Source organism: Thunnus maccoyii, chromosome 5 (assembly GCF_910596095.1).
Source record: "Thunnus maccoyii chromosome 5, fThuMac1.1, whole genome shotgun sequence".
NCBI classification, from domain to species: Eukaryota; Metazoa; Chordata; class Actinopteri; order Scombriformes; family Scombridae; genus Thunnus; species Thunnus maccoyii.
In genome coordinates, this window is record NC_056537.1 from 13,317,607 (window position 1) to 13,330,509 (window position 12,903).

At 40.0% G+C, this 12,903-nt stretch overlaps 2 protein-coding genes across 2 annotated transcripts; both read right to left on the bottom strand.

Annotated features, from left to right (window-relative positions):
- Positions 1–1,222: 1,222 nt before the first annotated feature.
- On the bottom strand, positions 1,223–3,023 carry LOC121897315 (parapinopsin-like). The gene is made up of 4 exons (XM_042411723.1): positions 2,672–3,023; positions 1,914–2,242; positions 1,521–1,766; positions 1,223–1,378 (listed from the first exon to the last, which is right to left on the bottom strand). The coding sequence occupies exons 1-4, from the start codon at positions 3,021–3,023 to the stop codon at positions 1,223–1,225; spliced, it is 1,083 nt and encodes a 360-aa protein (XP_042267657.1).
- Positions 3,024–3,552: 529 nt separating this feature from the next.
- Positions 3,553–11,992, bottom strand: nt5dc3 (5'-nucleotidase domain containing 3). The gene is made up of 14 exons (XM_042411721.1): positions 11,387–11,992; positions 10,299–10,483; positions 9,815–9,889; positions 9,658–9,713; positions 9,316–9,406; positions 9,085–9,222; positions 8,196–8,256; positions 7,861–7,963; positions 7,241–7,342; positions 6,928–7,009; positions 6,706–6,792; positions 5,227–5,367; positions 5,051–5,115; positions 3,553–4,959 (listed from the first exon to the last, which is right to left on the bottom strand). Exons 1-14 carry the CDS (start codon positions 11,910–11,912, stop codon positions 4,740–4,742), a joined length of 1,932 nt encoding a protein of 643 aa, XP_042267655.1. The 5' UTR covers positions 11,913–11,992; the 3' UTR covers positions 3,553–4,739.
- Between the last annotated feature and the right edge of the window lie 911 nt (positions 11,993–12,903).

Sequence of the window (12,903 nt, forward strand, 5' to 3'; positions counted from 1 at the left end):
CAAGTGCATCCAAATTTCCCATGTGATGTTGTTGGTATTGCTGTAGTGATTTAAAAAAATATGCCTTATGTTACTCTGATGTATTAGGTCAGCTGTACAATCTGAGGGAGAACATATTATGTTGCCTTTGCTGTTTTCCTACAACTAATAAATATTTTTCCCGAGTAAATTGGGTTTGGACGTCTGAAAAATGTGAGAGTTGGCAAAAGGCAGGACTTGAATACTGAGTAATCCACAATAAATACAATTATTTGGTCTGGATGTGAGTGTTGATTAGATGATGTAGCTGGGTAATGATATTATGTCAGAAGAAGAGAAGTGCAGTAGGTGTTTAACTAACACAAAATCAAAGTATTTGTTCCCAGAAAAAGACCTTGTAATATAAAAAGTGTTGCACAGTCTACTGTAAGCATGAATCAATAAACACACAGAATGCATTGCCCAACACCCTGAAAATGTTAAGCATCTAACTGACTTTCAGAAAGGAGGAAGTTTTTTCTCACACTGCATGAAAACATGTCCAATGCATTTTATTTATGAACAAAAATTCAGGGGTAAAGGGTCTCACTTCCTCACAGGCTCTCTCTCTCTCTGCAGTCCAGCTGTATTTGACTCTCCCAGTCTTGTGAAAAATGTATACAAATGGAAAATTACATATGGAAAAGACATTTCTCACAAAACATTCAATTCAGTCAGTGTTTTCTGTCCTTTCAAGATCACCTTTTTCTTTTTTTTTTTGGGACTACTTTTCCACATGCACACACACACACTTGCAAACATCAATATGAAAAAAGGTAACATTTTATTGATCTAAACATACAGATATAAAGCCATCTTACTGAATGCTCTCACTGCTCTAGAAAAAAAAAGTGATGGACAAATACTACATGAACACCCTGCAATATAATGCAATTCAATAAAATGCCAAAAGGAACTACAGCATCGAAAAGAGATTAATCATCTCTACCTGGACACAGTCTTAACAAAAAGTGAACAAAATAAGCACTCTTTTGAGTGGTATTGTATTGGATCGCATTAGGATTCCTATTTTGTCCACCTTCTGTTTATCAGCTATTAGTCTCTGAGCCGATTCTGTTCTCATTGGGCTACAGTGAAGACCTCTCTGAAAGACATGGGCCTGTAGATGTGCAGGTCTGTGTCCCTGATGAAGCACCAATAAACAGTAACAACCATGTCAGCTTCTTGTGTTTGCTGGAGAAAGTCACAGAGGCAACACCTTACTTTGAGTGTTGATGTTCCTGCTTAGAGAAGTCAGCCGGCTCCACCTGTTCAAGGAGCGCATGTTGATGCTGACACTGGTAGGCCCGTGGGGAATGTAGCGGCCGCATGACAGCACCTCCAGAGCAGCATCACGAAACTGTTGGACATGAAAATACACAAACACACTGTCAGGAAACATAACAAGCCACTCAAATATGTTGTCCTTGTGTTTTCTATATTTGTTCACCCTCAGACTTTGTATTTCAATTTTAGAGCAGTCATACACTAAAGCTGTTTACCTGCTTGTTGGAAAGGAAGTAGATGATGGGGTTATAGACAGGGCTAGTCTTGGCAAAGTACATGGGCATGGTGGCAACCAGTGGAGGGATGTAGAGCTCTGGATCCACAACTATCACCATCGACAAGATCGTGTAGGGCAGCCAGCAAACAAAAAAAGCTATGATCATAGCGAGTACCATACTAATGGCGTGCTCATTCTCTTTCTGGCTGGAACGCCCACCCTGAAGCTCCACACTCCTGTTCAGCTATGAGTAGAAAGCAAATTTGACTCCCATTAAAGGCTAATAACTTGTTTTAGTCTGTAGGCGGTAGATTGCAAACAGGATGAATTTTAGATCTTGCTCTAATGGTGCACACGTGCAATAAATATGCAGAAGCCATTAATAACCTACCTTATTCAAGGATTTCAGCACTTTATAGTAGCAGTAGATGATGACTACAACAGGGATAATGAAGCAGAGGAGTGTGTAGAGGATGAGATAGCTGTAGTTGCTCCACGACCTCTCCTCCCAGGCCAGAGAGCAGGAGGTCTGGACTCCCTCGGGTCCGTAAGAACTCCAGCCGAGTAAGGGTGCCACAGCCCAAAACAAGCAGAAGACCCAGACAACTAGTAGCCCGTTGATGCTTCTCCGCATGCTCAGCTTTAAACCAGCTTTAGGCTTACACACAACGTGGTACCGCTCATAGGCAAGCAGAGTCAGGGTGCAGAGAGACACCAGACCTAGAAGAGAGGAACAAATGAACAATCTTGAACTATCTTTTTCCAAAGCTTACATCCACATCTCAGTAAGATGCTTGGATGTCATGGAGAACATCTCCAATAACTCCATCCACTCAGAGGAGCGTGAGATGTGGTTAAAAGCTCTGGAAAAAGCTAATGAGTAGACCTTAAGATTTTTTTGTTTAGTTTCCGAGTGTTTGAAGAAAATACATTTGATAAGTGTAGAAAGACTTCAAAAAGCATCAAAAGCCCAGAACATGAACAGTTTTGCAGTTAGAAATCACTCAGACGTGAAATGAAGAAACCATTTCTGGTTTTAACCTTAACTTTTGTAATTCTTTGTAATGATGTTTCACAATGATAGACCTCCAGCCATTGGTCTCTAAATGGTGTATAACACACTCACTACTCTCTCACAGCTCCACTTACCAAAATAATTGACTGCAAATCCTTGAAACACGCAGGCTGCGTGACCAATAAAGAAAGAGCCTTGGTAGTTGGTGATGGTGACGACCAAAGAGCCGCACAGGCCTATCATGAGGTCAGATACGGCGAGGCTGAGGATGAACACATTCATGGGCTGGAGGAGAGACGGATTCCTCAGCATCACGGTTATTACCAGACCGTTGTTAAAAACTGATAAAACTGTGTTGATGAACATGAGGAAAGAAAGTATGCAGTAGCCCACTTGCGGGAAGATGGTGGGCACCACAGTCTCCAACTCGGCGTGGAAGGATGGAGGATGCGAGCCGGAGCTCCACGGCGTGCTGTTGCTGTCCATGGTGCCTAAATGAAGTCCAGCTTTGGTGAAACTGTGACACTGAGCCCACAGACACTCTGCTCAGCTCAGGACCCAGCGTCATTGATCTTATCATTTCTGATCCCTGTCCAACCACTCAGCTTTTCTTATTTTCTGAGATCTCAGATTGTGCTTCTATCTGATAGAGAAAGCCCCAAATGTAATATGGGAAATTGGTCGGTAACACGATTTGGAGGGATTAATCCCAATGAACCAGCTGCTATAATGGTAATTGGAAAGTTGAGGGTTATTAACATGGGGCCAGTTAGTCCTCAAAATCAGTTTTCAAATTTGGAAGTATGTCCTTTTGTTGTTTATACAGATAATAACAAAGGAAAATAGGAGCATGGTGCAAAAATGGACAAGACATTCAGTAAACAAACACCTGCTAATTAAATCTAATTACAGGACAATTATCCTAATCCAAATAAATTCAAATTAATGACATGAACACTTGGATAGGATCATTAAGATCATTTACATTTTAATAAATAGTGAAATAAAAATACACTCCACCAAAAGCAAAAAAAGTCAACAAAAATTAAAAGCTACAGAAACACAAATAAAACCATGAGGTCTGGGTTGTGGCCACTGTTTAAGAATTTCCTTTTTCCAAATTATTAAAAGCTCCAGCTTGTTTATCAAATATATCAATCTGAATCCTTCAATCTTGCACATGATAACACAGTTCACACATTTTTTGCAGAAGTGTTAAACCCATAAAGACAAAACTCAGTGCTGCCTTCACAGATCAAACAGCAACACTAGTGCTAAACATAGCAATGATGTTCCATTTTTTTCCCTGACAAATGTGAACATTTTCCATCTGCTAAAATGAGACATACAGGCCGCGTTGTGTAAAAATGGTTAAAACAATTAAACTCAAAGATCTCAGAACATCAATGTGCAATTCATGATGAAATTGACGAAAACGCTGCCTGGCAACATTTGAAAAGCTTGATTACCATAAATTATATTAGGCTATTACAAAAATATACATCGCAGTAATGTGAATAAGAGATTAAGGCAACTGAGTTTATGATGTAAATGTCACATCTCAGTATTCCCATTTAACCAGTTTTCTTACAGTGTTATAGATGCAAATGATGAAAAGGCAAATATAATCTTTAAAAGGATGTACAATCAATACTACAGTACAGATATAGACCATGATAGACTTAATGTGTGACTGCCCCCTATTGCTTGGACTGTGTAAGTGCATCATATTTATCTCATTTCTCACTACCCCTCTCTCTCTCATACATACAAAGACACACACACACAAACACAAACACACACACACACAAACCTGAAACAATCAATACATTCAATGTTCCAAAGTCTGTGTGAATATTAATAACATAAAATACAAGGTATCCAGGTTTAAAATGAAAAAGTAAATACAATCTGTTGCATGTTTCATTTGGCTTAAAAAGCACTAGATCCACTGTCCCTTTAGCACACTTAATTCTTTGAAAGGATTTACATAACTAATTAGTTTAAAGCTTAATAAATAAATCAAACATCAACATTTTACATGATTGTTACCGTTGTACATAAGTTAAAATGTGCCGTGCATTTTCTAAAACGACATATCTCAAAACTTACAACACGCTTATGTTTAAGTCAGCTTCCTCTTTCTCTGATCATCTCTCTAATCGGACTCTGCTTTGGTCCTGTGGAGCTGTGAGGAGATGCTCAGACCCTAAGGGGAGTGTTCAGGCCAGAAGGGGACTCGTGTTGCAGAGGAGTGCGGCGAGGGAAAAAGGTGTGCTGGAAGTCGTAGTTGAGCAGGCAGCTAATGGAGGCCATGTAGATGTCAGCGAAGCGCGACAGTCGGCGTGAGAAGTAGGTGGGGTTGTGGTAAGTCCGGAAGAGACTCCCGAATTGAGCGTTGAAGATGTCCTTTGTCTGTGGCCTTCCATAAAAAACACATCAAGAGGAGGTTAGATTACTTTTACAAGAATAAATCATCAAAAGTAATTTCCTAAAGTAATAATCTCCTTTACCTCATGGCATCTCTTTCTCTGATCCACTCTTCAACGACAGCTTGAGATGCGGGATCCCTGTGTACCTATTTGGGAGCAGCGCACAGAGGCTAAGCACGTCATTTTGAAAAGAGAGAAAGAAAAGGAGAAAACACCACGTGGAAAACACACACAAACGATTTCCACTGTCTCCTTACCTGCATCTGCTCGATGAGTCCAGTCAGTGCCTGTAACCAGGTCATCATGTGAACATACTGCTCTGTGTTCATGATCTTGATCTCCTTTCTCAGCTCAGGGATGATGGCGCCTGTCCTCCAGCCGTGCTTCAGCGTCAGATCCTGAAAGGTAAAAGGCCCGTTTTAAATCGCAACACCGGGTACAGGATAATTAGTCAATTTGACAATTAGGAATTCACTTGTTTGGCTTGAGAGTCATGTGTCCACATGCAGGAAATAATCAAGCAATAATAAACACAAGGGAGGGTTTGAGGTACATATCATACAGTCTGAGTGTTATAATTGCTGTTACACTGTGGATTTGTCATTGACATTTTTGATTACCTATTGAGACAATTATTATAAAAAGGCCTAGTCTATGACGGTCATGTGGTGAAAGCAGCACATCAGCAGCACAATAGCAACAGTGTCACAGTTGATACGCTTAGTACTGTTGTGTACTTAGAAGCATTTTGATAGTGCTCAGGGCTCAATACACAATCAATGTAGTTGTACATATGACATGAAAGAAAATAGACTTTAAGCCTCAATGAAGAATTCATTCACTGTTACATGGCTGGAAAAGAGATGGACGAATGAAAATTCCAGCTTAAATGGATCCAGGATTGTGAGAACATGTTTTCGGATTTTGTGCGTTTGGAATTTTTAATAAAACCGCATAATCGAGAAATAAAATATTGCTCCATCCATCTCTCCCTCTTCTGTATCTCCCTGGTAGCTCAGAGATGTTTCTGCTGTGTGTCTATTTGCAGTAATGATCTCATCCTACAGTCAGAGAGTGTACGCTGTGCTTGGTGTAAACCACACACGCCACATTCCATCTTTCTAAATAAGCAAGACGACATGTTTGACAGCTGGCTGCCAGCCACCGGCGAGGCATTACGCCAAAGATGTAAACGTTCATTAACACCACCTAAAGTTGATGTGACAAACATTCACATATTCATGTCGTTATAACTCACTGATGCAGCAGAAAACTAATGTTGGTTAGTTTGTCAGCTGGAAGGCAGCTGTTGGTAAATTCACAGGTTTAAGGTATAGAAATGTAAATAAAGTGCAATGATTCTCACTACTGTATATGTTGCAGGAGTATCAAGAGACACTGTCTCTCATTAAAACGCCATAAATGTCATCCAAACCCAATGCAGAGCTAATGTAACTATGCACAGAGGATTATATTCTCGACTAGCGTCACTGTTCTCTTTCAAACATTCAGTCAGTATCTCACTATCTGCATCTTCTCACAGACACTTACTGATTATAACTCCAGCCATTCAAGTTCAACGGAATCACAGTTGAGTCTAAAATAAGATCTTAAATGGCGAGTGATCAATGCGGGGTTACTCTCTCTATTCATAGTATCATAATCTTTCATGCTACTAACACTTGTGTATTGTTATGGGAAGTCCTTTGTTGTGAATATGTCTTGCTGCTGCTTACTGCCAAGTCACTGTAGATGTGATCACCAAAGTAGAGCACTTTGGATCCTCTCCAGCCGGTGAGTCTCAGGAACTCATAAAGGTTTCCCTAGAGTATTCAAACACACACACACACACACACACATAAAAATAAAATCAATAATATACTCTATAAAGTGTATCCAGGAGTTAACTTGTCAGAAATCTTTAACTGGCATATCATTGTAATTCTCTGGCACAACACCTGTTTGTAGATTTGCCCTTTTTCCAGTTTGTGAATCCTGTCCCACAGCAACGCACCTTTGTCTGTCACTCGCCTGAAAGGTCTGGAGCAAAATACACAAAGACAAACCTTATTCATTATAATACTGGCAGCTCCCAAACAAACATGCATCAATCCATGTTTTCTGTACAAATAGTGTACAAGGTCTACTGGCGAGTCAATCTACTGGCAGTGTGGTACCATACTATATGTGCTCATGAGACCTCTACTGGCGTAAACGAAGCACAGCATGGGCGTAGTATAAACTACAGTACAGACACACAAACGCACTTACTTTCTCCTGTCATTGAAGAAACTAGGTTTGTCTGCTTGAACAATAACAACATCAAAGAGGTCCCTCCAGTCCTTCCCCACAATGTACCTCATCCCATGGTCCCTGAGAAAGACAGAAATTCAAGACATTACCTTTTATACTTGTGTCTGCAACACTTTAGAGCTCATCATAAGGATACCTTAACAAGCGTCTGAGCTCAGGGCACAGAGCAGACAGATAGTGATGCAAACACCAGCAACCCTACTGTGTGTCCATCCTACACTATTTTTCCAAGTAGAAGGAGTGAGTTCCTGCTTATAATTCTGCACGAAACAAACAAACTATTAATTCAAGGACATGGGTTCAATGTTTTTCTGCTCTGGGAAGCCCTTTGAGGTGGGATACGTGTAGCTGGTCATTTTGTGCAATCAACCCTGACATCAAAGGAATCATAATATCATAGTCAATGATTTACAAGTGCTAGTGAGCAGAAAACCCTTTGATGTGTTTTTGCAAATCCATACAAGTTGTGGTGTTATATGGTAGCGACAATAAAAAAAAAAAAAAAGTACGGCGCTCATTCCTGACATTTTTAATTAACCGTGCTAACAAACACTTGCACCCTGTCTGCGCACACTTACACAAAGTCAAAGGGGCTATTGGTAATGAGGAACATCTTTTTTCCGTGCTCTGACAGCTTCTTCAGCACAGCGTGGCTTTGCTCGCCATAGCAAATGTATTTCCCTGCAAATTAAGAAAACAGAGAGCGAAAGACAAACAGTAATAGAGGGTTAGGGGGAAAAGGCTGGGCATGAGTTGTCCTGATATAATTTGTGCAAACAAAACTGTTTTTTTTCCATATCACAGCCTCTTTGTTTCTGAATTAATTTTTTATGTCTTGGCAACCATTCAAATGTGGCTGTATAATTCATTTTATATTAGTTCAAACAAAGTCATATAAATCAAAGAACATTACCAATATCTGCTTCCACAGCTCGGTACATAATGCCCTTGACGTGAACATCTCTAATGGCTTCCTGCAAAGAGGAAAAAGTAAACAGCTCTCAGCCAGGAAGTCATGACTTCAATAGCACAATGTTAACATTCAGCTCCAGTAGCAACACTTTGCTCTGTATATAAACGGTTGACTTAGAAGCACAAAGAAAGTGCATCTCTGAATACAAATTAAATATGAAGAAAGCAAGCTGTGGAGTTCATTTACTTCGGTGACACTGAGAAAAACTTTCCGCCACATTTTTAACAGTGTAAAGTGCCTTTGAATACATGAATGAGTGAATAGGCTCTCCCCGGCAAGGTTGCACATTTAAAGGCAAACTTAAAGGAAGTTTATCATATACAAAGATTGTTTGATGCACACAAAAGTCAAGGGGAAATAAAGTTGAAAAATGACAGGGTTAATGCTGAATACTAAATCAGGCTTGGAGAGAAAAGATTTAGGAGGGTGCCTTTGAAAAGATATGAGAGGCACTCGTGGAGCGGAGAGTGTGTGTGAGGGCTTTTAATGGCAGCGCTCTGTCAAAAACACTACAGCGCCACACAGAATAGACAAAACCAGCATGACAGCTGCCCTCAAAGGGGGAACACAACGCTGATTTCTCGCCCCACTCCCTCTGAAGTGGCAGAGCCACCGGAGAACAGGCGCAGATGGCTGGAGGCAGGCTTGCTCGACTAAAATTAGACACCGGGTTTTCAGAGCTAAAATTAAGATGGCATTGAATGGCTGGAGTATGACAGCACAATTTTATAGTACATGTGACTGGATCTGATCAGATTATTGCAGGATTGTTTCATGCATTTTCCCAAAACACTGATCAAAGAATGAAGAAGATAACAAGATATTTCACCTTCACATCTTTGTACAGATGGACTGGCTCATAGTCAATGTTGTGCCCCATGAAGAAGTCATTGACGCAGGACAGGAGGGTCATCTCTGGCAGGGAGAAAATGTCCATGAACTGTTTCATGGAGTGGCCATGATGACTCTGCAGGACAGCAGTTAACATATGTCATATTCTGTTGTTTTTTTATGTTCGCAGTACCTGTGATAGTACAGATAGGTGTGGAAGTGATCTTACCTTGCCGTAGAAGTCGCTCATGATCTCTAGAGGTATGTGACAACCTTCATACATGGCAATTACTTCCTCATCACTGACTGGATGAAGACCCCTGTGGAAGAAACACAAAATATCACAAAGATAGATGATGATAATAATAGAATTCATGGTCATTCATGTGCAGCTTGGACAACAAAGGGGATAATGAAACACCAAAAAAGACATGTGAACCCTGAAATGTTAAAAGATTGTGTTGTTTACTGTAATATTTTGTTAACCAAGAAAAAAAAACTTCTACTTCCATCAGTGTTTTATTCATTAACCCACTACCCTGATGTGAGATGTATTATATAATACAGATACCTGTATACAGTTCCCAGCTGGATGTAGTGAAAAGCATCAATCTTCATCAGCAGTGCCTATCAAAATTTATTGAATATTAGTACTTACAGTACAAATGATGCAAACATTTATTTTAAACAAAGCTGCCAGTTTTTGAGATAGACAAAGCTCTTCCTACCTTCTGAACATCATAGTGAAGTCCTCTTACAGCAAAATCGGGAATATATTCATACTTTCGCAGACCCTCTGGATACTAGTCCCCAAAAAAATCAGAAGTTGGTATGACAACAAAACAGATGATTAGAGTAAACCACAACAATAATCCACAATCCACCTACAGGATGCAGGTAAAACAGTGCTTGATGGTGTTACACAGTCGTAAGCCATTTAAAAACCTTAAATGTCAGGTGAATAAAAAGTTTCTACTACTGATCTCTTACTGGAAATGTGACAGTGTTATCTAATGGAAGCCTGATCAGATTTTTATAGGACATATTACTAATGACATGTATTGTTGTGTATTGTTGTGTTCTATGAGTTGATCAGTTACAAAGCTGACAAGTCAGTTTCAGAAAAAGATGAATGATTCTGTCACTATCCGGAGCAGAGGTATTGTATGTTTGATGTGCCTGGTTTTAGAGAGAACACACACACACACTCACCCTGTGTTTAGTGATGAGGATATCCCGTGCTATGTTGAAGATGAGAGTGTGGAGGTGGCTGGAGTAAAACGCCAGGGTGTAGTCGTAGTCGAAGCCATAGATCTCTATGTCTCGGAGGCTCATCTCGTTGTTGGCAAAGATGGTGTCAGGGTCAACCGAGTTTGTGGATATGTCCGGGATCAAACCTGAGAGGAGATAAACAACTGAGGTTATGTTGTTGGAAGAAACACTACTAAACAACTTTTGCAGGAGAGTTCCACTTGCAGGTTGTTATGAAAGAAGATATATCTTAAGATGACAAGAGCTGTGGTCTGATAACAACGTATAACAAAGTTTCTTGAGGGTTGTGGGTGTGTTGCTTTAGATATGGTGTTCAGTATTGTGCTTAAATTAGGCCACTAATCACTGATATGGAGTACCTGCGAGTTAGATTTCTGTCCAACTATTGTAGCACCACTTTGTAATGAATGGTTGTGCGCATGGTGTAATCATTTTAAGTGTCAGGCGAAATGAGCCTGTTTCCTGCTCAAACATGCAGCAAGAGGAGGCAAAAATGTGCAGCTGTGTGAGATACAACATAGTTGAGCTTCGATTTCTGCTAGCACCTCCAAATCTGTTAAGATTCTTCAGGAATTTTCATAGTTTTGTGTTGACGCTGTAAAGATTTGGCTATGACCTACTTTCTTGAGAGACATGTGGGTTTTAATCTTATGATCAGGGGATGGACAAAAATACAGAAACACCTTCGATTATAATACAATACATCACCTGCACACAACTAAAATCAAACATAATTAGGATGTCATAAGCTTCATAAAGGGATGGATTGCATTTAATTTGTCAAGTGTTCATGTTGTTTTGTCCAGCCCCATTTATCTGAACAACAAATTAACAAGTATTAACAAGTATGCATCATTTCCACGACATTTGCAGGATGTGTTTATTGCTTGAAAGGCTGCTAAAGTGAGACTTTGGCAGACAGTGTGGCGATGGAAATAGTTGGTGCATTAGCTGCTGGAAATATTGATCATAACAGGGTTATTAACAATTTGGAATATATCAATGGTTTCTACAATGTGCGTTCATACCTTCAGTCTGCCTTTTGGTCTCATTGTAAACAGACCACAGCTTCTCTGTCATGTCCTGGCCGTCTGCAGAGCTGCTACACACAGATGATGCGTAGTTTTTGGCTCTAGGTTGGTGTGACAGTAGTTGACCTACTCCATGAGATACCGCACCGAAATTCCGTTTCCATAAACGAGATCTGAACGTCCGGTGCTGTAAACCTTGTAAGACATTACAGAAAATATTCGCCTTCTGCAGACACTCCTTGTGCTTCAGAAGAGAAAACAGGGGTAAGGACAAGGGAGCCATGGCTTTGATCTTTGCGTGGCAGCCCGTGTATAGGTCGAGGTTGGCTCCCAGACGACTGCATGCGGTGGACGGTGTCTTCTGTAAATACCGAAAAGGTCCCTGGATGGCAGCTTTGCGCGTCACTTCCGCGTTTGGTACAGTCCCAGCCTGGTCTCTCAACCAACCAGCCAACCAGCCAACCGGCGAGGCTGATGCACCTCCTACTATCCATAAACATCTGCGATATGTCATCAGATACATGCATTAAATATGCATAACCCAGAAAATTATTCACTATTACACAGAGCTAATGTAATGTACAAGCCAGCAGCATTTTCTCTTTCTCAAGCTCCACATGGACTGGAGATCAAACATAATATTGATAAATGTTAAGAATGAAAAATCATTAAGTCAGAATTATGAGATACTAAGTCATGATTTAGACTTTTTAAATCAAACTTATTATATACTAAGTAAAAAATAATCAGTCTTAGTCAAACTTCAGATACTTAGTCAGAGTTATGAGACACATATTGAACTTAGTACATTTATGAACTCATTCTTGTGCCTTTTTACGTCAGCAGTATGAGATTTTAAGTCAAAATTTTGACTTACTCACTATTTCAAACTTTTACCTCAGTATCTCATGATTTCAAAAGCTCAACAGGGAAACACTGACTGAGGAAACACAAAGAGGGAAGCTTATGCTAAAAAGACTGAGATATCCACTTTATATGACTAACTCAGACTGCCGAAGCCTCATATAACCATATAAACTTTTAAATGCATTTTACTCAAAATGACTGTGTGGACACACTGTGGATTTTGACCCCCATCACTTATATTTAAAGTGCATTTGAAGCCAGCATGAACAGGAGGAATGATAACAGTGAGGAAAACCTCTTTCAGTGTTCATATGAGCACCTGGCTGTTGTTTTAAGCTGACACTGTGTTCAATCAAACTTCATACAGACTTTCAAATCTTTCAAAGTATATATTCACTCTCTCCTTTAATAATTGTGTGTTAGAATGAGTTATCATACTGTATTTAGTGTAAAGAAAATTCAACCAATACTTTAATGCACAAAGTAAGGATTGTTACAGTCAGCATAACCTCCTCCCCCACATACACACCTAATATTACACACACCCCACCCCTCCACAACCATAACAGCCCAAGCCTGATCATATACTCACACAGCCAGCAGACAGGTTTTAAAAAAAACAATATTATAATGAGCACATTTGTGTG